At 46.2% G+C, this 25,633-nt stretch overlaps 1 protein-coding gene across 1 annotated transcript in view; it reads right to left on the reverse strand.

The window, feature by feature from the left end:
* Positions 1-1,794: 1,794 nt before the first annotated feature.
* The window catches only part of LOC119390471 (importin subunit alpha-6), a 39,009-nt gene continuing 15,170 nt past the window's right edge, over positions 1,795-25,633 (reverse strand). Inside the window, exons 8-11 of the mRNA XM_037658089.2 lie at positions 20,804-20,906; positions 13,698-13,866; positions 10,309-10,400; positions 1,795-2,091 (exon numbers count right to left, since the gene is read on the reverse strand). Of these exons, the coding sequence (XP_037514017.1) occupies positions 1,939-2,091; positions 10,309-10,400; positions 13,698-13,866; positions 20,804-20,906 (517 nt within the window). The 3' untranslated portion in view covers positions 1,795-1,938. The remainder of the gene's footprint in view (positions 2,092-10,308; positions 10,401-13,697; positions 13,867-20,803; positions 20,907-25,633) is intronic.

Below are 25,633 nucleotides of genomic sequence, written 5' to 3' on the forward strand. Positions count from 1 at the left end.
AACATAACTGAAAGATCATGACATGAATAACATGGCATGCCTGTCACGTAGGTCATGAAGCTCTTTCCCACAAGCACGTGTGGCACATGCCCACACACCATGGCCTGTAATAATGCGGTTATGTGCCACAGGTGATTCGCATCCTATATCAATCCAGGACAGCGAAAATAGTCAATGAAAACTTTATATAAGACACTTTGCATGGATTAAACAAGAACAAGTACGGTTCGCGATAACTGGCGATTTTAATGTTGCACTCAAACGCTTATACACGTGTACTCCTATGACTCAACAAACTACACGCAGTGTAATGTTGCTCGTCTCTGCATGTATACGCCAGGTTTTTCGGCGTTTGGCGGAGCATGGAGCCTGCATAGCATAGCCTTTGAGATTCTGGGGAGCATGCATTGAAGTGTCGATCGAATGGCTATAGTAATCAAAGGATCACGGTGACCAGCACATTGTGCCACCAATCACTTAGTTAGGAAAGAAAGCACCATTGTGAAAGCCCGCCACGGAGGCAAGCAGTTCAATTTATTCATGAGAGGCTCAGTTTAGAAGCCAATTAATATCCCCTTAATACAGTTTAACCCCTTTATAAGAGAACCACTGTGCGCAACATCGAAATAGGGGTTAATCAGAAAATGAGAACACGGTACCCTGCTTATAAGAGAAACCTCCTATAAGGTACAAGAACTACTCCCAGGTGCGTGTCTCTTATAAAGGGGTTCAGCTGTATGCATAAATTTCTATGGTGTTCGGCTTGACTACGACGCTTTCTTTGAATTATCCAAGAATTGCAATTAATGAGGTGTAAAATAACGAACTTTCACTTTTTCAGTATGTGGGCAGTATGGACAGGCTCCATACCACATTAATTTTCAGTTTTGACTGTGCAAGTCTGCGGCTTTCTCTGAAGACTGCAGCCACCCCCGAATACTACTACTATCCGGCAAGCTGTAATTATTCGATCACATACATAGATTGCTTGTGTGGTTGGTGAGATCCCGCAAGTGGATCTCTTGCTCGCTGACTGCAGATAAAGTAGCGCCATCTTACGGGAATTCGAGAAAATGTATGTGTTGATGACTGCATGACGTACGTAGACGGCGCAAATTTTCCGTAAAGCTCCACATAAAATGCTTCCATGTAAAAGCAATGGCAATACGTATTATTCAGTGTGAGTATGCGAGTGCATCATTACGTTCATAATGAAAAAAAAATGGCACAAATTTGGAGCTGTGTCCAGTGGTGCTATCACACTCGAGCTCCAGATTTGTAGCCTTGGTACACTCAAACCTCATTATAACAGTCACATTTGCCACGAAAATAACTTCTTTATATCCGAAAATTCGTTATAAACGTTTATTTGGAACACTGTATCTATGACAAGACTATTCTTCGTTTATTTCGTTATAACCGATAATTCGTTATATCCGTGTTTGTTATATCGTGGTTTGAGTGTAGCATGGCTATAGAGAGCTGGCCTTGAGTATAGCAACAATTAGACACTTGGTTGCTCAGTACCTCAGCGTGAGACTGATTTACACTAGCATAGAGACTTCACTGCATTAAATACATGTAGCGTTTTATTGTACAAAAGAAAGGGTGAATGTATGTACAAAATGCAAGGCACAAATGCTGCAGGCTTGTGATGCAAGCTCGCCGCACTGAAGCATTGCATACAGTCATAGGCGTGCGCACAGGGGGGGCAGGGGGGGGGGGCGGCCGCCCCCCCTAATCACCTAAGAGGGGGGGCGCAAAATCTGCCCGTACATTGACCCTTCTAGTCACATAAGAGTGGGGGGGGGGGCGGAAAATCTGCCCCATACATTGACTTAGTAGGGTGGGGGGGCGCTGCGAAGAATCTTTGCCCCCCCTGATGGGCAACCCTGCGCACGCCTATGTATACAGTACTAAAAGCACACTATAAACACACTAGGGTTGAGAGAGTATTGCTTGAAGCTTCTGACATTCACCGAAGTGTTCCGGAGTCATTTGCTGGAGTTGGGCAAGAACTGCTGCGCTTCCTGCAAGACTGTGTCTAAAGGCTGGTAGTGCAGTGGAAATGCCTTGAAGCAGCAGGAGGACCTTTAACAAACAATATATAGTATGTTAATTAGCAGTATGTATTTGTTTGCATTTACCTACACTGGACATGAGCCTGTCTCTTTCAAAAGGCATAGGGCAAGAGCAGGGGTGCGTGAAGATCCTAATCTTCGTACTTAAAGGGATACTGAACAAAAATAGGAAAAAATGGCAAAAATATCAAAATTATAGGCACCGGGCGGCCGTCGTAAGGCGCCAGCTACGCCTCTCCCAAAAAGCGCCCCAAGCGGCGCCAGGGACAGCACTGGCATGTGAAGCAGACGACGCGGAGCAGGCTCTGCTACTTTCGGCACGTATTCGAAGAGAAGCGCGGCGTTTCTTTTTGGAGCAGTTCGAAGCTGTATGCTGTTGCGTTTGTTGCCGAGAGGCAAGGAGAAGCGGGCAGCAACAGTGTTCTTTTGAACAATGCACGAAGCGTTCGACTCTAGGACATGTGTTCAGCCAACGGGGCCCGTCGTCGGGCTTCAGGCAGACTCCCGCGCAGTCATTTGCGGTCGTGGACGCGTTTAATGGCCCCCAAGTCATCTAGAAAGAATGACATGGTGTCCCTCTCATGTCCACACCGATGAGTGCTGTCGGAGCATCAAACGAGTCAGCTTCTTTGCGTGGTTGCTGGGCTTGTAGGCGTTTGTTTTCGTTCGGAGACGGACCAGAGGGGGCACGATGCCTCCTCCCTTTCGGGACCGCAATGAGGCAGGCCCGATTGGCGACACGATGTAAAATAAGCATCTTTGCATTTTAACTGCCGAACTCGCTGTTCCTCATTATTGTCTGGAAGCCCCCGGCGCGAAGGCGAGTCCTGACAGCGCAAGTGCACCCATGGCGCTGCCAGTTTTTTTGCGCAAGTTTCAAAGACTTGACCAGCTGGCGTACGCGTTTTCGTGCGTCTGCTCTAGAGAAGGGTCTCCGCTGCACGAAGCAGGTCACGTGCACGACATCACAGAATATAAAGGCGACAACGAGTGCGAATAGCGTTGCAAGTGCGCCCCGCAGACGAAGCTTAACGGGATAAGCTACGATGTGGAGCTAGATGTGAGTAGCACCATTTCTATTTTTGTAAATGCGAAGCATTTCTTAGCGAACCCCAGGCACTTTGAGCGTTTCTATCTAGGTATCTGTTTATCTAGCCGCCTACGTCTGGGTGCTCTCGTGATCGCCTCCTTAACTTGGTGTAGACCAAAATGGCATGGGAGGGTAAGCGGATTTGACGAATATGACTGTCTGCTCATGACATGAATAAAGTGAAAATTCTGTCGCGTACGTCGTCAAACCCTTTCCTCCAGACACGTGTCGCACATACCCGTTTACCACGGGCATCGGTGTGTACGGGTATGCGCCACAGGTGATTGACAGTTTTTATCTACCCAGGTACGGCGAGAACAGGACATTGGTAATTTTTTTTTTAATTTCGAGAGTTTGCCCAATGGCATACATAGTTAAATATACAGATAGAGGCGGCTTCCGCTATATACATCAACAGTGCTCTATGGTGGGGCCCATAGAGCCACAAATCATAATCCGGTGGTCTTGTCGGATGAAGGCCCACTGTTCTCAGGTAGCGCCGCCGTATCTGATTAAAATGCGAGAGCGTTAAGAAAAAACCGACAACGTCAGCGTTGACCCGACGAATGCAGAGGAATAAAAATTAGGATCCCAGCAGGAATCGAACCCAATGGTTCTGCATGGCAGTCAGGTATTAAACCACAAAGCCATGCCAGGTCTAGAAACCTGCTTTGGAAAAACACCCTATGCAGGCGTAATGTCAGTGCAACGTCAGTTGTGGTTGTGGTGCTGGCTATCTAATTTTATAACAAAGCAATAAACACTACATATGTACTCCTATGATACACGCGTCATGTCAGGTTAACGTCTGTGGTTCCAGTGTTTACTCTGCTTTTATAGCAGTGTAATAAACGGTACATTTGTCTTCCTATATGATACAGCAAGCTAAATTCAAGCGTTTCTCGACCCCGGAGGAATACGCAAACGAAAGTTACGTATGATGTTCACATAATCGCACCGTAAAGTGCACTTCACTGCGAAAATACTGACGTATGTGCTGCAACGTGGGTGCTGACGTTACGTCAGGCCATAAGTTACCCTTTGAACGCCAGTGTAGTCAACGTGCCTGGTAAGACCACGATGTGTACACAACTACTGCACTTACAAAAACACGTCGATCCACCTCGTAACGCTTGGCTCAACACCAAAAAAAAAAAAATGCAGCATAGAACTACACCTGGCGACAACTTTCTGTGGCAGCACAGCGAAAGCTACGTGGGCGGAGCTTCTGCACATGTGTTACTACGCCAAGTAGTCCGTTCGCGGGCGATTTCGGTTTTGGTTCGCGAGCACATACAACATGTGCATTTCCATACGAGTATTCATGACTCAAGGGCCGCACTTTTTTTTCAAGATGTTAGGGTGCGGCCCATACACGCGACATTTTTTTTTTAACGTAAAAACGCACCAGCCGCACTTTTTTTTCAACGAAGAGCGTGAGGGCCAATTTGCAGGGTATACGCGGCCCATTTTTGCGCCATTTTTTTTTAACGTAAAAACGCACCAGTCAATAGCGAACGAAGAGCGTTCATTGCTCGGCGAGTTCTCAGACCTAGAGTCCGAGATTTGCGCCATACGAGGTGTGTGCTTAAAGCCGTCGTCACCGGCGAGTTCAGACCTGAGTCCGAGATGTGCCATGGTGTGCTGCGAAGCGCCGTGTTAGATATCCCGGCGACTCACATGCAGTCAAACTTAGGGACACCATCCAAGCCGTCGACACCGATATCCCGGCGACTTTAATGGGATTCGGGACCAAGTACAGTCCGTCGAACCGAGCTAGACCCTTCACACGCAGCATGGGATCCACCAAGTTGCGAGTGCCAAGCACATAGACCCTTCACACGCAGCATGTCCGTTGCGAGTGCAAGACCATCATTCCGCACTTCAGTCTTACATCGGGAGCGGACTTGCTGCTCTCTCGAAAGCGCGCTTAGGGAAACTGTTGGTGTTTCGCAAGGCTTCTTTTTGATCTCCTCGGAAAGCACACCAACGTCGAACACACTTAGTGCTGTTGGTGTTTCGCAAGTCGAATTTTCTGCCGGCGGCACACCAACGTTTCCCATGCTCGAGACTTCTCGTCATACTCGATCACCTTCAACTTATAGATTTTCTGCCGGCGGCAGTGTAGCTATTCATACTCGAGAGCATGCCCACTGCCAAAACGTGAACGCCGAGTTCAACTTATAGAAAACAAGCTAGCACGAAGGTAGCTATTCAGGTGCAGAAAACTACAGAAAACGGCTGGCTGATGCAAAAACTAGGGGTGCCAAAACGTGAACGCCGAGTAGAAAACAAGCTAGCACGAAGGTCATCGAAAGTTTCGAAAACTATTCGTCGAAACGGCTGGCTGATGCAAAAACTAGGGGTTGCGAATATTCGAAAGTTTCGATTCGAAAATCGGTGTTTCGAAAAGTTTCATTCGAAATATTCGTATAACTTCGATTCGAATCGTGTAAAAATTCGAAAAGTTTCGAATAATTCGTCTTCCATAACTTCTGCTGCGTTCGTATCGCTAAAAACGTTGCCGAAAATTCGAATATGCGATACACATCGTAAGTTCCACATTTCTGGAGGCACGATTCGTGCTGCGACGAGCGCCCAATAAAACGTTGATTTATTGCTGGTGCATCTCCGACGTGCAGCGCTGTTGGCGATCATGTAACCGTAATTTCAATATTATGGGCCGTAGGCACGTGCCGCACTACCATCGCCTGCGACGGCGCCCACTTCTGTATGATTTATTGCTGGTGCACCCACGACGTGCAGCGCTGTTGGCGACTGTAGGCACCTTCAGATACCCCAGTCTGGCAAAGCTTTATGCCCCATGGCCGTACCTCCCTACGTGCCGCACCAGCCACTTCCACTCGTTCCACTATGCGTGCCTTTCAGTGGCAGGGGGGGGGGGTGTTGTCTCTGTTAGAAAGGGAGCGCCTGCTGCCTGACCCATGTGGAGCGTGACTGGTGGCGGACTCATATTTCTTCATGATAACATGTAGTCCTTCATACCCCAGTACTGGCAAAGCTTTGCCCCATGTGCCGTGACCTCCCTATACCAGCCACTTCTTGTTCCAAGCAAGCGTGTGATGTGCCTTTTCATTGTGCAGGGGGGGGGTGTTGTCTCTGTTACATTGAAGTTCTGGAGCGCCTAGCAGCCTGATGTTGTGTTCATGTGGAGCAACTCATATTTCTTCTTCATGCTGTTAATGTTTTTTTTCTTCAAATAGCTTACATGTTAAAAAATTATTGTTACTTGTGCCGTGATATTTGCTTGTGTTGTGATTGCATTTCCTTTGATATTCGATTCGATATCGAGGTGGATGTCGTTGTGTTCTGGATTCGATTCGTAGTGTATGTTTGTTCGAAAAATCAGGCTTTAATGTTTTTTTTCGCACACCCCTTCAAATAGCAAAAACGAAATAAAATATTGCGACGTGGAGGCCATTTTCCTTTGAAAGTTGGTGATGCTAATGCCGATTGGATAGCGCCGATAGCGCGTCGAAGGTGTATGGAGATGTGAGAAGCGTATTCGATAAAATCCTGCTTTAACCTTAGAAAAATTTGGCGGGTCTATGAATACGCACACCCCTAGTTAAAATTTTTAGCAACGCGAACGCCATTCCAAAGTTGGTGATGCTAATCTTAACACGAATAAAATCCAAAAATATATATCTATATACTCTGATATGGATAGCGCCGATAGATGATGGTTGCGTTTCCTGCGCCATCTATCGAGATGTGAGAAGCTAAAGATAAAATCTTTTAACCTTTAGGGCGGGTCATTTTGAATACGTTATTGGTTGAGGAAAGTGTGGGTGCGGCTCTTACTTCACGCGGATCTTAACACGAATAAAATCCAAAAATATATATCTATATACTCTGCACTTCAAAACAAACGGGGTGCGGCCCTTACACGATGATGATGGTTGCGTTTATACGGTATTTGGGAATTTATGCCATCTATCGACTAGTTATTCACAGATTTAGTCTTACGCACGCGCGCATTTTGAATTAATTAAGCGATTCGTTGCTGAGGAAAGTGTGGGTGCTCTTCTGCAATTTTTTTTTTTTTCTTAGAATATGCACTTCAAAAAAACGGGTGCGGCCCTTAACGCGTTTACGGTATTTGGGAATTTATGCAAAGATAGTTTATTCGAGCACCATTTAGTCTATTGTTTACTTATTTTTTATGAAAGCTAGAATATTTTGTATGCGAAGGAACATGCAGCACAAATGCTTTATTAAAGTCGTTGCTGAGCTCTTCTGCAATCAAATTACATAACGAAAAAGAAAGCCACGGCCCAGCAGTGCTTTCAAGTTGCAAAGCGAGCACCATTTTTTGTTTACATTTTTTTTTAAAAGCGATCGACATATTTTGTCGTTTTCTTGGAGATGCTATAACTTTCTGGAGACGCTCACGTATTTTGTCAGGGGACACGAAAGCATCGAAAGGCAGCAGATATCTTGGCCACGACCAGTCGGGAGCGGGCGTCTCACGTGGTGCGATTATACAACGGGTGAAACAGCGCTCCTTACTCCCCGTGGTCAAGAATGCTTTTTTTTTTTTGCAAATTGAAAATCACGCTGTCAGACGCATAATAGTCATGAACGCGTCTGTTGCCGAGGCAAAGCTGTGCATGGGTGATTTCCTCACCGTAAATCGCTCTCATTCAAACGCCAAACACCCCCCCGCCGTAGACGCCGACAGGCACGGTGTTAGACGCAGTCTTCGGCGCGACTGTATCAGTAATAGTAGGCAACCGAAATACCGACCATGTATGCAACGTACTTTATGAAATGGGCCACTTATTTTACGCACTGTTTGCAATCATAGTTGCGCTATCAAGCGGCTCTTCTTGCTGAAGACTTGCAGGTCGCCGGCGTCACTATCAAGGAAGCTATCGCGATGACAGACCCGCTTGCGATGGTGGTATCACTTGCACACTTCTTTCTCGGTGATACTATGGGCAAATCAACAAATAATTCACAACGCACCGCTGTCTTCGTTTCTTTCTGGTCGATGAACACAGATCACCTAACGAACACGCGCCTATGCTCACTTGCAAGCTTCGACGTGCACCTGTTGCAGCCGAGCGACGCCATCGTTGTTTAGTGGGGACGGAAAACGTGAAACGGACACCAGAAAACCTGAAAACTCGAAACAGCAAAAATCGCAAATCCTTTACGGGATTATCATTCTTACTTTCAACGCAAGCAATCTTGAACGTAATACCTATTTCTTTTCTTTTTATGTTTTCTTTTATGCTACGTATTCTAGAAAAGCTAGCGTTCGCGGACTACATACAGAAGCGGAGTAAAAAAGTGCGTGGTTCGGTTGCGTAGCCTTGGCTGTGCTGCCACAGAAAGTTGTCGCCAGGTATACTCGCTGACTGCTTCGCATGAAACAGATTCCCACAAGGCGTGGAATCTGCCGAATATTTAATACCTTGTTATTCTGTCTACACGTTAACATTGTCTCCCAACATTTGAAAAGGACACCCTACGTCTCCTATTCGATTTTCGGCTTTCTTTACGCAATGCTTGGTCGATCGCACATGCTGTTCCTCCGGTGTACATCATGCAAACTCCTGTTCCCGTTTTGCTTTCCTTTTGTTTTCGATGCGTCGCCGATTCTAATATTTCAACAGCTATCCTCAGTCTATGTATTTCATGTAGCTTGACGCAACGAGGGCCGTCGTTAGCAGACGGTGCGCGAACAAGGCCGTCGGGGACGGCGATTGCAAACGGGAACCGATGGAACTGGATCTACTCCCCAGCTTTATCCATGTTTGCATAGCTGTTTGTGCAGCCTACAGCGCAGCCTGTCTGCTCGGGCTTGGTTCCCAGGGCCTTTCGGCCAGCGCAGGACACAAGCGACGAGAGCACAATGAAGCGCAGCCAACATCCAGCATCGCGTCCCCGCAGCAAGCGCCTGCTCCTTTCTGGCACTCACATTCCATTAGTACCGCGCCTCCACCGAAAGAGGCGCCACCAGTCCAAACTCGCCCCACGCCCGGTGCCTATACTCACAAGATGCGAGCGTTCCGATAAACGGTGTTTATTTCACGTAATTTTTTAACAGTTGGCTGTATTTTTGGAGGATTTCCGGCGCACGGCCGCTGCATGCCAGCATGAGCCATGACGTCAAAGTCACCGTGGCGGATGCAGGGTGCACGTTTCCTGTCCTCCTCTTCCCTTTCTCCACCCCACTCTCCCCCGTTCCACAAAGGCGCTAAGACATGCCTCACTCTTTAGGGGCTTTACACCACCCGGGAGCATTGTTCGCTGCCGGTGCCGTTCATAGAGGTTCTAGGAACCGTAGTGGGAGTTGAGCGGGTTGAGGGACGTGGGCGATGGCTGGCATCGTTGGCACGCCTGTTTCCAGTGATGCCTTGAGTGTAGCTCAAGGCCTCTAGCTCATGGCGCAGCCGCTAGACGCTGCAGTTTGTGAAAAACGCATTAAATTCATTATTTTTCGCCATTTTCTGTCTGAAATGAAGGTTGTGTCTAACGATTTCAGCACCCAATCTTTCAGTTTGTAGAAGCGTCTGGTGTTGGGCCTGTTGGTACATACCTTGAAAACGAAGAACCCAGCCTTCAACAGTTGGGCTTTTCAGTTTGGCTGGAAATCTCGGCGGCAAGTATTTTGTTCAGTATACCTTTAATGAAACAAGCTTCAATGTGAAATGTCATGAACATGTAATCTGCAACTTGTTTCAATACAGGCGCAAAACATATTACCGATCACACAGCATGCTTTGTTAAACCCACTTGCGTCGCAACAGGTAGCTGATTTCAGTAATGATCATGAAATGTCCACGATGTTCCACCCTCAAGGAGTCGAGACTGAGCAAATGTCTATTCTGCCATATATATTTCTACCATGTTTCCACCATGCTTCTACCATGTTACTTTGTCACAACAAAAAGCAACTAACAAAAGCCGAATTCCGATTAAGTGGGCAGCGTCGTTGCTGATGTACTGTTATGCTTGCTACACAAAGCCCAAAAAGACAGTTAATCCAAAAGTTAGCATGGGTACATAACCTGTGAAGCTTTTCAGGACGTAAATTTTGTACCTATTGCAGTAAATCTGTCTAATATGCAGGCTGCAATAACCCCGAGTGAACTGTAAACTAACCTCAGTTATATACTCCGCTCCTGGTGTCAGCAGAGGCACAATTCCATTAATGGCAGCAGAGATGTCGGCCAGATCATATTGAGCCAGGGGCCCTGAGAGAAGCACAAGCACAGGTAACTTTATCTGTAAACATTAAATATTAAAAAACACAACGTCCCTTCAGCGTGGTGAAGTAGGTATACATCTTTTCAATACTCTACATTCATTTGCTTGGTGTAAAAAAGGTTTAGTATTTACTTGTAAAAGAAGTCGAGGTTAAACACTCTTTCGAATTTCATGCCTAAATGTCACTGCAATGTCAGACACTTGAATGTCATACTTTCTGGTAGAATCAAGTGTCAATATAAAAAGTACAATTAGTACTACAAAAGACAATCAGATATACACAACCAAATGAATTGAACCGACAATTAGGTCTGGGAAACCATACAGGATGTTAATTGTTGTCTTTAACTGTGGTGTACGAATTGTGACATAAATGGAAATGAATTAAAGTGGACGAAGATCAACCTCGAAATCAACAAAAATCATCCGAATCTGCAACATTCGAATTACCCGTTCCGATACTCTACCAACTGAGCTGCAGCAGAAGGTGCTTCCAGTCCTCTCCGTCTAGTATTTCTGAGCATGTAATTCCTGGGAGTGTTAGCCAGCACCACTCGTAGCCCAGGCAACGAGTGTGGAACACTCTATACTCGCCAGAGGGCTTCACATGGCACGTGATCTTTGCACAAGGCAGCAGCTGACCAATAAACCCTCGCATGCTGACCTAAGGCATTAAGACTGCCGTGGCGAGGCCATGGCTAGGCTCTCGCTATGAATGAATGAAAGAAGGGGAATTTTTTTCAAGGGGCTCGTTTATATGTTAGACACAACCAAATGAATTGAAGAGACAATAGACCTTTTTCAAGCAATCCCAGAACCCCCCGCGGGCGCGCGAAGCACTATGGGAAAAGTGTGTACGGCGAACCCGCCGGCTGTTCCGTCGCTCGCTGCTCGTTGGCGCCGTGAGAGCACCAAACGAAAATAAAAGTGTCGCCGCTGGTTGACTATTAATAAATCCTAAATACTGCACATGTCTGAACGCATCTGCGTGTTCTCTACGCATGAAATGCGAAAGGAATGATGCAGTCAGTGTAGGTATTACGGAGCGGATGTATACCAGATGTAGCAGTTAAGCGGCGTGCGAGTTATCACGTGTCGATACATGCAGTTAAAACGTGCTATCATGAGCAATGTGAGCTGGCATACCGAATTCGTATTTATTCAACGATTACTTATTCACAAGCCGCAATGGCATTTAATGCCATAGCGGTTAACCGAACTGTAGGTGTTACAGTGTTCAGGTATACAGATGATTATTTGATTTTAATTGACAAGTCACGCGCTGTACAAAGAAGTGAGCACATTCTAAACGTCGTTAAAGAAGAAGGGATGGGACTAGAATTTACATGCGAGATGTCTTGCTCTGATAACTTGCAGTTCTTAATACATGCTTTTAAGTTTCACCGCGGAGCATGTTTGCGGGCAGTATAGCCCGCGTTCAGCGAAATCAGTGTTTAATTTCGCGTCGGCGAATTCGAATATTGTTAAACGAGGAATTGTGATGTCATGATTACGCACAGCATTGGAAAAAAAAACTTGCGCACATGAGATGAGCGGTAATTTCCAGCTGCAAAGTTATTAAAGAGGCGGGATATCCTGCGTATCGCTGTATCGGTTTGCGAAAATCTGTTGGCATGGCAAAGATAGATTAACACCGTAATCCGTAAATAATGAAGAAACTAGAAATATTGCAGTTATTCCACATATGCATAAGAAGTCGCATGGCCTGAAGAACGTAGGGAAGCGATGTTGGGGTGAAGGTTGTGTTTGCCGCCCCAAATAAGCTTAGTCGCATTAAGGCCGCAGGGGTCTGCCGTGGGCACAGAAAAATGCGGCCAGAGGCATGCCAATTGTTTTATAGATTGTGTAGTAGTTAACCGCAAATTTCTCTTTCTTGTGTCTATATGTACATCGGCCAGATGGGTTGATGTATGGCCAGGTGGGTTGGTATGCCTGGCCACCTGGAGCAGCCGGTCATGTGACTTGGCCAGCGCATTGGCTGGGATGGCCGGCATGGTTGCTGCACTGGGTCTCATCTCGGATCGCTATGTCAGTCATGAAAATGTAATCCCTTTTTCGAAAGCACAGTAATTTTGTACCATCAACCTAATCGGGCAACGCAAGAAATTTCGGAGGCATATCATGTCACAAATTACGCTGCACGTTGTGTCAGTCAACCTACTCAGTCGTTACAAGACAAGGAATTCGGCTTTATTAATTGACTGGAAGCACGCGCCTTGGTTGTTTTACTTTTTGTGCCTCTTTATGACATGCGCGACGCACTCCCATTTTTGTATATATGCTCTTTTTCACGCGTGCAATAAAGTTTCAGTTGTGTGTGAGCACTGGTTTGTGCATTTCCTTCCTTGTACTGCTCCTTTCTTTTTTTCGCTCTAAGTATTATTCAACCTGTAGTTAGAGCCCCAACGAAGGTTAGTAGGCCCTTATCGTTCGTTACATATAAGGTGCGAGCGACGCAATGAATGTATCTCATTTCCCCAAATGCCGACTACACTTTCTAGTGTACTCTTTAAATATCAGAACCTCACACTGTATACTCGTTGACAGTGTCGATGGACGTTGATTCCAAATGTATCCGCGAATCATCGCTCCTGCACTTCATTGGCAACTGAGTTGTATTTTTCTTTTTCGTTTATGCCGTAAGGCGCACTGGCGCAAAAAGAAAATAAATAAAAGGTGACGCTTCTCAGCTGCTCAACCGGTCCAACAGTGGGACAGATAGAAATTGTCGAGAGGCCGTCGCAGCTAAACACTGAAGTCCGTGATTGAATTGCGCAGTAACATGTTGCACCTTGCCAAATTCACTGTGTCTAAGAAGTCCTGGCATGGCGCAAGCGGAAAGCTACAGCGCGAGGCCCGCGCGCTCGTCGTGGCGGCTGTTGCGGCGTACACAATTTCCCATGAGCGCTTGCGCGCCCGTTGGTGGTGCTTGTGTGCTTGAAAAAGGTCTATTAGGCCTGACATGCTATAAGATATAGCTGTAGCTCAATTGGTAGAGCGTCGGATGCAGTATATGAACTTCGAAGGTTTGGTCACTGTAGGCAGCACGTTTTTTCATCAATCTTAATTTCTTTCCATTTAGTATGTCATAATTAGCACACGACAGTTAAAAACTACAAATAATGCCCCTTATGCCTTTCCTGGCTTCGTTGTTTGTTGGCCTCATTAGGCTGTGCCTAACAAAGACCCACACTAAAAAAGTAACTTATTATTGTTTCTTTTTAGTGTCCCTCTGAGGCATGCAACATAGAGGAATGATTCACCTGAAAGACAGTGCATGAGCCACAAGGCTTCCCGGCGCAGGTGCAGATAAGGCGCCTCCAGGAGGCGACCCAGTGCAGCAACCATGCCGGCCATCCCAGCCAATGCGCTGGCCAGGTCACACGACCGGCTGCTCCAGGTGGCCAGGCATACCAAAAGAGAAGCCAGGGCCTGCAAAGAACACAGGAGCTTCTTCTGCATTCTAATAAAAAAGAAAAACGAAAAAAAAGGGCAGAAAGAAAGCAGGGAGAATGAATTAAACTTCATGGTCTAGGAGACAATGAGAGAAAAAAAAAGGAATACTATTTCAAATCCTGAGATTTTATGCGCCAATACTACAACATACTAATTGTGAGGCAAGTCATGGTGAGGAACTGCATATTAATTTTCACCGGACAAAGGTATTTATTGGGCTATGCAGGTAATGTAGGCAATGTAAGCACAGTGCTCACGGATTGAAATGCAGCAATTGAGGGCTAATGAGCTAATGCAGAACTTTGGTTTCCACCGTCTCCAGCTTGAGTCATAGCAGCATAATTTCGAATCGGAACAAGTACATCAGAGCCAGCATTACTTTTGGTGACCAGATTTGCAGAACATCACACAGTTATCTTGAGCGATTGCGCATAGCAGTTGTCATACTAAAAAGTTTGATGAGGAAAAAGAATTTTGAAGAGGCTTGGTTCTTTTTTTTTTTTTCATTAAAGTTGTGTCAAACTAAAAAATTTGATGTAGCATTTCAATCTGTGACCCTTGCACATGGGTGCTTTTGCATTTGGCCCCACTGAAACGCAACTGCCATGGCCAGGAATTGAACCCACATCCTTGTGCTTAGTAGTGACACACTACAGCCATTAAGCTTATAGCAGGGACAAAAAAGAAAACAAAATTTGACACAAAAAGAAACAAAAGATTTGACTTTTAGGCTTTTCTATGACGTGAATCCATAGGGCCATGAATGATGCACTCCACAATGCATACTCTTCAAGAGACAACAAGGCTGAGGTAAAGTTAGGCTTTCATTTGAGCTCTTTTCCTTCTCATGTTTTGCCAAAGGGCAACAGCCCTATGCTTATGTTATCACAGGGATCTACTGATCGTGAATGGCAGAAAGGAACAGAATGGAGCAATAGGAATCACTGTAGTATTATGTCAGCCCAAATGTCCGGAGGCAGTGCATTCCATAGGGAACCCAAGCTCAAGTTTATGGCGCGACGACAGCGCCGCGCTGCGGCTCTGGAGAGAAGCTCTGGCGCAACTGGGTGCAAGCGCAGCCCACTCAGCCTGTTTGTCGGCAGCGGGAACACGCTGAAGAGAGAGGCTTGCTGTGCGAAGCTGCATTACCACGTTGGCAGAAGCGACCCCGCGGAAGCTTAAACGAGCCTGCCACAACAGTGCAGACAACACCAAGGCATGCGATTCATATGTGAAACTGTATCGGTTCTTGGCCATGCCGCAAGAGGAATAAAGGCGGCAAGCGCGGCAGCAGCGCTGTCTCACCTTCTATTTTGGCTGTCTGAATTCATCGCTTTCGTTCGTTTCAACTACATGAATCAGTACGTAACTCGGCGCATGCACGTAGCGACTACAGTAATGATTACTCGCCGTCTTCTCGCATTGTGAAAGTCCAGTTACGGTTGTAGGTGAAACAACTTTGTGTTTTGATTCCCCGTGTTCGTGAGACCTACCCGTCATTGAACGTTCACACTCGGGTTATACTGTTAGCGTTGCACAGTTGGTTGAATTCAACTGAACTCAGCACATTGTCAGAAGTGCTTTATCACGCTAGAACGGACGTCTGTGCATTTTCAGCAAGCTTTGACATCATTCTGCAGGTTTGCTTTGTTTTTCTCACTTCATTAGGGTGATATTTAAGCCGCTAAATATAACTGGCACTTAATACATGCTTTGCAATTGCAACCTTGAAGTAACCACCTTCTGACATTGTGCAATTTTCTAGCCACGTTCACGCAGCAGGTTTTATACGCCTGTCAAGTCGATATCCTCATAAAAAGAGACTGCAAGCATGACGCGAGAGCCTAAAAAACGAGGCGAGCAGATCATCTTGCTTCACAGTGGTTAAAGCTCAGCTAGCTGCCTTGTGTCTTAATTGGCGGGTGATTCTCCAGCGGCACGGAGGACTTGACTCTAACTTTCTCAGGAAACAGTGCTATGGCCGTATAATTTTTTTTTTCGCACGCTGCAAACATTTGTTCGTGAAAGTACACAGCTGCTACTGCAAGCATGCCATATCAAAACAACAATCATATGATTCGTAGTCCACACCGCAGAACATTGATAGCGTGCATGGCTTCATTTCAGAGTGCATGTGGACCATTATCCATCTTTAACATGACAGAAAGAGACTTCAAGGTATACATTCTAACGGTATAATCGCAACTTGGGAAATGGATTTCGCTTTGAGTCGGGCATCGTTGTCGTCGATCGTCTGCTCTTCACCGTAAACGTGATTGACGAGCCTTTCTCGTTTTATCAAGTTCGCTGTACAGAAGTGCCAGTCAAGCTTGAAGGTCGTTTCGAAGCCGCACAGCAAGAGGTACATTGTGAGGTGCCGCAAGTGCACCGCGGGAGCTCTGCATGTGCACGGAAGCGAGCGGCAGTGCACATGAGAGAAGGGAAAACGCGCGTTGCTTGCACCCAGTTTGTATTTTTATGCCAGAGATGGCACTGCCTGTCAAGAGCAGCAGCACCATTAAGCGATGCTTGAGAAGCCTATAGTAATCATTCCTTGCACATGTTTAGATTTGTTGATCCAGATGTGGGGTATGGTTTGGAATGCAAAATGACATCATAGCGCAGACCGTCGTTGCACCGGCATGGAGCCAGCCAAAACACATGCAACTAGACCTGTGTGCCAGTTCCAAAATCACCGGTGGGGCGCATGAACGGTGCAGGGTTCATCGGATAGGCGGTGGCGCGGCTCTGGGGGGGGGGGGGGGGGGGGGGGATAGATTTTAAAGTTGGTGGGAAGAGAAATTTGTATCTTCACTTTTGAAAAAAATCTGTTTCACCCAAAGAGCGAAGTAGTGAATGCGATAGGAACACGTCGTAATGTTACATGAACGAGGGCTAGCAGCTCTTTCTGATCCGATCTCACGTAACTCTACAACACGCTGGTGTATGGTGATACAGCCGCTCCCGGGAGAGAAGTTGTCTTCGTGCAGTTTGTCGTATCAGTGGTCCAAGTGCGAAGCACTGAGATCACAGTGCTCACAGCGTGTAGAAGGTATACGAGCCATTCGCTGGGGGATGTCTGCTAAAATAGCGCGCATGCCAGCACTCGCGACCGCACCCTTATAGTCAAAGTTCACAATTGGCAGCACGAGGTACACAGTCCAACTCCCCAGAGATCCCTTCCTGCTCGTTCGCCCAGCAAATGCCGGTGGGGCGTTTCCTTTCTGCTTGAGGAGCAATCGACGGCAGGTCTCACACGCGGGTTGATGTTATTTCATGTGATGGAGATGGCCAGCTTGTTTCATCTCTGCTTTAGCCATGTTCCTTGCCAGCGCTTGCGAGCTTTTACTCGCGGGTAGAACATACGGTGCGCGGAGTGATCTTATAGACTTTGAGTTTATATGGAACATGACGGCGACGGTGAAAATCTGTCCTGACTGTCCATATAATTGATATCGCAATAAAAAATATACAAAAACTGTCGAAGCGGGCTGGCCTTTTTCCTGGAAAGCTCCATCGGCTCTGCTGTAAAGAGTTCATCTGTTGGAAGAATCATATAATCCGGCGCCTTTTCCATTGGTTTCGTTCTCGCCTTCATTACCCTTCTTACAGGGGACATCTCCTCGCCACTTTATTCTTCATAAAGCACGCACTAAGCGTTGAACCTATTACGATTTCACTCTTGTCGGCTACAGTCTGTTACCTCCGCATGCGCAGTTGCAAACGCAGAAAATAGAGTGAAATCAGTTAATCACGCCCGACAGTCATGCGAGAAGAGCAAGAACGAGTGGGCAACTGCATAGCAAAGCAGTGTGGGAGACAATTCACAACTGTTATTTCTCGTATATGGACCAGTCGAGAGTATGTACCCTGACGATGTCACGTGAGTCACTGTTCTGGCATCACGAAGTGCACCAAAAGACAAGAAACGCCAAGAGAGAATTTTTGTATTTTCAGAAGTTGTTGGGACCCTTTATAAAAACAGAGCGTGCAAACACAGGCACAGGAGAGCAGTCATGACACCAGAAACGCCGCTAACAACTGAAAAATCACACAACAGTGGAAACGAAATTAGACACAAATATTTATCTGTGCATTCCCACGCAAGAGGCCATACCTATCTATCAACTGCGAGTAGTGGTCTACGTGAGAGATAGCTGCTCGCTCTCCTGACTTTTCTCTTATGTCTGTGTTTCCACGTCATGTCTTCTTAAAATGAATACCTACCAACCCAGCTCAGCTATATTCTAAGTTTTCCACTGTTTTTACTTCCGTATTTATCATTTTACTCGAGTAAGAATGAAAGGAAAAAAGTGTACTAACGCATTGATATACATATATTACTTATCTATTTTATTTATCTATGCACAGTGTACTAGGTCCAAGACTCCAAGAATATGCTATCCAACGAGTTGGGTCGTCGCCCTAAAGGCAAATACGAAGTAAGTTCATTGTTGAAATAACTGAAACGAGGACTTTTGTACCAAGCTTATTTTGAAATATAATCACGTCTTAGTGGTCGCGTCGCGCTAACGCACTTCAAATCACCCGCCTGAGTTCACGCACTGCTGCCGTGCCCATTGCCCGCCTTTCCTGCGCGGCGGCGTGCACTCGTGAGACTCACATTGCGGCATGGAACTTTCTGGAGCGTCTTTTAGAGCGCGCAAAACACACGCGGCATACGACAACTTCCACTGTGGGCGTGAGTGAAGCTGCCGGACGAAGCGCAGTTCGGCGAAAACGGAACCTTTGAACGCGCGCCGTTCCCCATGCAACGCCAAAGAGGTTCTTTTTCCATCCAAAGAACAAGAGATTTTATTACGTCCACAGGAAGGTCCATGCAGCTTTGATTACAAGTGAATAATTGTAGTCAGCTCTCTCAGTCATCGGGATCATTCAGTGCCGCTCGTGGCGCTCACTGTGATACGAATTTCTCGGTAAGTAGGGCAGCTGTTGATAATATTGCCGTGAGCCGTGATGTTGTTATTTGCCTTTAGTGTCCTTTTAAGGCGGAGGACGGCAGCGTTGAGGTCAGGCAATTGACCAGGAGAAGAAAAAGATGACAACTTGCCGCACCAAAGGAGATGTTTGCAGTCCGCCATTCACTTACTCAGAAAAGCACCGTGATTCCTCGCTCTTGAGCGCACCAAACCCGCCAGCACATTCCTAGCGTAAGAAGAGAATGGACGAAGTTCGCAGAAGCAGGAACTTTTCAAGTCCGAATTTGCATATGAATGTGTCCCAGATGTTTGTGAATGATGCAGGGAATGCATACCGACCGTTACAGGTGCGTTGGACGGGTGGCCACATTAAACCTAAATCGATGGCTAAACGATCAAAAGACATGTGAGCCCAAAATAGGATCTCTGAGGGCTGCGTTCGTTGCGTTGAAGCGCATTCTGTCCCTATCATTTGTGTCAAGTGTGTTTGCAAGCTTCGTGATGTCATGATGACGCTGCAGAACAAAAACTGGAAACAGGGCGCGCTGCTTGCCGAGCTCCCGCCATTCAGTGGCGGCTCAAATGGACAGTCCATTACATGGACACATCGAGAACAGCTCCCCTGGCGAAGTGCTGTATTTTATGTCCAGCCCCGTTTGGATTAAAAGAAAAGACTAACGGCGGCGCGCTGCAACTATGACGCGGCAGTGGCCTGACCTCTCTTGGGACTTCGGCGGTGGCGTAAGCTGCGTGACCAAAAACAGGTGGCGGTGCATAGGTCTACATGCAACACCCACAATGACCAGATGACACTGACGGCAGTGCAGCCTTTGTGCCCTCACACCATCCATGTCCACATATGAAAATAGGTTCGGATTTGTCTTTCAGCACTTCCTTGGCAGTCATCATGCTATGATATCCTTCACAATAGCAGGCTGCATGCAAGCCCTGAAGACGAATACTAACTAGGAATGGTCAAAAAGGTGTTGTTACAGCAGACGAGATGTAAAAACAAAAACTAGCAGTTGTTCCGTGTACGAATACAACCGATGAGCGAAGCTCCTTAGAAATGGAATGCAAACGACTATGCGCCTGATCTCACTGCTGGCTTCCATGAAGGCGGTAGGGTGGGGAGCGGATTGCAACACACCTGTCAAGGTCTGCTGCGCTCGGTGGCGGAAACGGCACAGCACCGGGAGAGGGAGACAGCTGGGAGAAGGGTGCAAGCAGTGATGCGGTGGGGAGCTTCGACGGCGACGATGGAACACCGCGCGCAGCATTTCATTGTCTTTTTGCGCCGGCGCTGGGTGGGGAGAGCGCCTGCTACTACCTTTGACAAAGCGCCCGTAGTGCTTTAGAACGATGGTTGTCATTTCCCAGTCCACGATAAAGGTGGTGAAAGTGAAGATGACCATTATAACCAGCTGTGCACAGAGCTTATTTCTTTTAACCTCGAATTTCTGGTGCGCTATAACCAAACTGCTCAAGGCCTAAACATTTCTGCTTAAATCACCGGCCACTGAAACCTAAAGCGATGCTGAAGAGAAGGGAGCTTCGACGGCGACGGCAGGGTGCGAGCCTAAGGAGCTTCGCTCCTAATAATCACTGAGCATTCTGTAGAAGTGGGAACTGACTCGGAGGTAGAATCATGACCCTATCTCTCATTTTTTAAGTTCAACTGATCCAGCATCTTGTCATGTAAAGACTGAACCTTGGAGTATTGATGAGCTGCAACCTTGTAATTGAGCCTAACTTTACAGTTCAGAACCATTTTAATTGCTTTTATTGCATGGGAACGTAGCCAGGTGCGTGGCAGGAAAAAATACCACAAAACCTGTCACTTTGTGGTGACATGGAAAGTTCTAAGGCACGATCAAGAAACTCAGACATGAGGAAATCTAACACCCCGTTTATCAACTGAGAAGTGATTCTTTTGCAATGTGCAAGAGCGTGCAGAGATAAATGCTACTTACAGCAGAATTTTCTTGAGGAGCTAAGCTGTAGTGAACCATCTTGTTCGCAACCGTGTGGCACAGTCTAGCTGTACAGTCCATGTCTTCGACTTGAACACTGTCGCTGAAAAAGAATAATGATACTACAGTAAAACCTCATTGCTTCAAGCTCACTGGGACTGTGAAAAATCTTCAAATTAAGCGGGTTTTTGAATTGACAAAACGTATAAAAAGTGGAACACAAGGAACTTTGAATTACTGAAAGTAATCAGAGGTGGTTGTTTGCTGTGTCTGCTAGTTTGTGGCTCCAAAGGTCATGTTTTCCAGCAATACCCGGACGCAATTTTGCCGCAAACCCGGGGAAACGGCAGGCCTCGCAGCTGCCAGCGAAAAAAAAAAAGAAAGAAAGAAAAGAAAAAACGGTTGCGTGGTAAACTTAAATGCATGCTTCACTGCAACACAGTGGTGATACGCGGGCATCATGTCACCTGCCCTTTGCAGTCAGCGCGTCATGATGCGACCATTTGCCCAGTCTATTTGTAAAATAACGAATTTAATAATGGCCAGTGTGACGGAATTCGCGATGTGTTCTGGTTGGAAAACATGATAACTGAAGTTTTCGAACTGAGTTTTCGAAGTAGGCGTTGCAGGCTAGAACTCTACCAGCATTGCAAGTGCGCAAATCGCCGGAGCAACCGCTAATCAGAGGTTCGCATGCATCGCGAATTCTGTCAGATCGTCCTTCATTATTTTTCCCCCCAGAAAGAATGGGTAAATCATGACGCTGCGAGAAGCATGCGACATGCTGCCCGCGTGTCACCGCTGCGTTGCAGTGAAGCACGACTTCTTTTCAGCAGGCGCACATATCAGCTGACCACGAGACCGCTTTTTCTTTTTTTCGCTGGCAGCAGCGAGGCTGGGGTGCGTCACCTGTCACTCATTAGTATCGTTACACTGCATGGCCTTGTGCCTCCAAAGGGCCATCGTTTCCGCGGATTTGTGGCGACATCGGGATTGGGAATTGCCACCCAAAGCTTTCGAATTAGCCGGGCTGGTGCTGACCGCCGCTTCACATTATCCACTCAAGTTTACGTTGCAAAATACGGGACTGCAGAAATCTTTCGAATTAAGCTGGATTTCGATATAACCGAGTTCGAATTAATGAGGTTTTACTGCTATACCATACACTAAATGGATGCAAGGAAGACTTCAGAAACAATGTTTGTCGCACATTGCATTTCAAACTTGAGGAAAATTAGATAAGCTTTAAATGTGTTGCAGAAAATGCTGCTTATCTGCGCTTGCCTTCTATCAAAAAGGCTTTCTAGCCTTACCCCATTAATCTCTGAACGTTCACAGCAGTATAGTACAGTTGAACACCTTTATAAGAGGCACGCATGGGGGAGGAATTCTTGCCTGTTATATGAGGTGTCTCTTATAAGCAGGGTACTAAGTTATGCATTTTCCTATCAACCCTTACTTTCATGTAGCACACTGGTGTCTCTTATACCCCACGTGTTTCTTATAGTATCAGTGTCTCTTATAAAGGGGTTCAACTGTATATACACAGCAAAAACCACAGAACACTTCCTAACTACTGGAAGCACTTGTAAACAGTGCACTGTAATGTGGCAGATGGCAGTGTAAAGTAAAAGAAGGCAAGATAGACAAAGACGAGCATTAACTTCGAACTAGTTGGAAGCCAGCACTTGTCTTTGGCAGTGTTGTTTTACTTCTTGTTAATCCACAGCAATATTGACGCATGAAATAACCTAATCCACAATCCTTGTGAGGCCACCTTAAAGCCATGTATACGGGGTCTGTCCTGAAAGTAAGGAGACCAAGCACAGAAACCACGTTTCATTTGGGAAAATCTTTCAACACACGTATTAGTCCAATAAAACTTCACACGTCTGCGGCATTTCCTCCTCAAACTCCAGACTGACATCACGAGCCAGATGGCTGGTGACCTTTCATTCGGAAAACATAGACAAGTGCTTGAGTGGGACTATTTCTTTAGTCACGGAGGCAATTGGCTACTGCGCTTCAGTCATCTGGGCAAGGCCTTTCTGGACTTTGTAATTTGTATCCGACTATAGTATTCTTGTAGTACATAAGAACCCTGGGTGTTAGCACAGTGAGCCCAGGGAGTTTCCCATCATTTGTAGTCATCTCAGAAGCTCTTTTCTGAGACTTCATTGAGCACTTTTGTTGCAGCTCTTTGGATGCCTTCTGTGGTGTCGTATCAGCGCAATTTCAACATACCGTATTTACTCGATTCTACCGCGCCCTCGATTGTAACGCGCACCCGTTTTCCGCGCACCAAAAAAAAAAAAAAGTAATCCATCGATTGTAACGCGCACCCATTTTCTCGTGAGAGAAAAAAACAAAAAAGTCCGTAGGAGTCAAACTTCGCGCATTCATAAGAACAAGTATTTGGGTTTTAAAGAACTAAAGTTTCAAAAAAGTACAACACAAAGTAAAAAGCGGGCCTTGCCGCTAAAACTGTCACCACTACGGCGGCGATACGAGTTGCGTAATGGATCAGTCCTCGTCGCTGTCGGACAACTCCTTGTCGCTTTCAACGCTCTTCGATTTCGGGAAACCGGCCCTGCCTTGGTCCACTGAAACCTTTTCGTGAAGCTTTGCTGTAAAAATCTTCTGCTTCTATTTGCGCCAGTCTTGCACGCACGTTGCGGGAACTCCGAACGACCGTGATGCGGCCCGATTTCCGCCCGTCTCAGCACATGTAATAACTATTCTTTTAAATGCTGCGTCGTGGTGCACTCATCGAGTATTTGGAGTCGGCACTTCCATGCCGTCGATGCGAATGCAGAACGGGGTGACAATCTTCTCAGCACACGTACGAACTGAACAATAATGGCAGAAATGGCCAAGGCGCGTAGGAGGCGGCCATTTTGAAATGACGATGGCAATACGATAACCGAGTTTCTTTTTTTTTTTTTCGGTACTCGATTCTAACGCGCATGCGATTTTTGGACTCGTTTTACCGGAAAAAAGGTGCGCGTTAGATTCGAGTAAATACGGTAACTTTCATACTTGGAAACAGGAAGAAGACAGAGGGAAAGTAGCCTGGGCTGTATGGTGGCAGTGGAAGTGCGCTGATGCCTTGCCCATCCAGAATTTCCGTGACAGTGGGTTATGCATGTAACAAAGTACCATCGTGTTGTAGAACAGAACCCACGATGACACGGGCACTCGGCACATGCATCACACGCATTTACCCAGCCTCCATAGCACTTCCACGTCGAAACAATCATTTACCATTGCCCTGGAAGGAACCAATTACCTTTGAATGGTTCATTTGCAGCCACTGAACATGATCAAGATGAATTTTGCTTTAGGTTTTTGACACCCACGCCTTCTATGAACAGGGAGGTTCGCCTCCACTGGTGCCACTCTGAGCTTCATTTTTCTTTTCAAGATCAGACAGAAATACCCACACTCCACCTCGAGTAATCAGATTGTTTTTAGTATTACAAAAGTTTGCATTGCTGTTGGCTTGACTCGATTCCGCACTTCGATGAAAGCAGTTGTGGGGGGTGTTCATCCGGAGCACAGTCCAACATTTTGGGCACGAGTTTGGCACAACATGTTGCATGATTAGAAATCTTGTAAATACAAATGTTATTGCAATAACATTTGTGAACAAATCTTTAGAAATGTTTCCGCATTAATACATGCACCTAATGCTGAGCAGTGTTCAATAAAGCACGCACACAAGGAACATCATTGTCCGTAACTGTCACCGACGAATACCCGGACCATTGCTTGTCGCAGACTTCATGACCATTCGCACTGTCAAGACCTTGATGAAATGACAATTAAAAAAGGCACACACAGGATAATGTGCGTACCTTCAATTGTCAATTGTCTTCACCACCTTCAACTGTCATTTTGTCAAGTTCCTGGCAGCGCAAATAGTCACGAAGTCGTACCAAGTAGCCCCCATAGCAGCATTACTTGTCACAGACATTTTCTCAGCTGTCTATAAAGTCTCTGCCATTTGGACACTCACAGTCTGTAACTTGAATCACCGCCCTATGCTCTCTTCATCATGTTGTGCGTTTTTGTAGAAGACCGCCACACTTTACCGAGTTCAACGTTCCCTCCAGCCATGCTGTAACGCAGCTATGAAGCAGGGTTGCACGTTCAAGTGTACTTGAGTACACTTGAGCTCAGTTTGAAGCAAACTGAACTCACCATGTTGTGAAGCTGAAGGTTCCCTCACCTTTTCCCAACACCAGTTTCCCAATCAAGTGCACATGATGCCACGATTGGTCTTCTTACTTTCAGGACAGACCCTGTATATGTCCAGATACTGGATCTTAAGCATCGAGGAGGCGAAGCAAAGTACTGCTACAGTTAGATTACAATACCTTGACCTTGACAGGGCTAACAATACTTAGCCTCTTTAGGCAAGAGGCAAAAAAGAAAAAAAACTAACAAAGCACACTGCTGATTCAGTTAGCCCTAATTCTAACATGTCCACAAATCACACACGCACCCCCTTTTTCATGGGTTCAAACCAGAAAATGTAGAAATGACACTGAATTCATAACGGTAGTCAGTGCAAACTTTTCTACACAGACGCGAAAACGCAAAATGACAAGTCACATGCGCTTAGCATGTTCTTCTATTTTTAGTGTCTTTGTACAAAAAGTTGCACAACCTACCACTATTTTTACTGCACCGACAAGACCAATCACAAGGCTGTACTGACATCAGAGAGCTTACATTAGTACACAAAAAATTTTGGAGCCTTTCCCAACAGAGGAAATGGGAGCAAGCAAGCTTAATGACGTGGCCCTGTCTGCCTGCTTCCTACCC

This window comes from Rhipicephalus sanguineus, chromosome 4, assembly GCF_013339695.2.
Source record: "Rhipicephalus sanguineus isolate Rsan-2018 chromosome 4, BIME_Rsan_1.4, whole genome shotgun sequence".
NCBI lineage: Eukaryota > Metazoa > Arthropoda > Arachnida > Ixodida > Ixodidae > Rhipicephalus > Rhipicephalus sanguineus.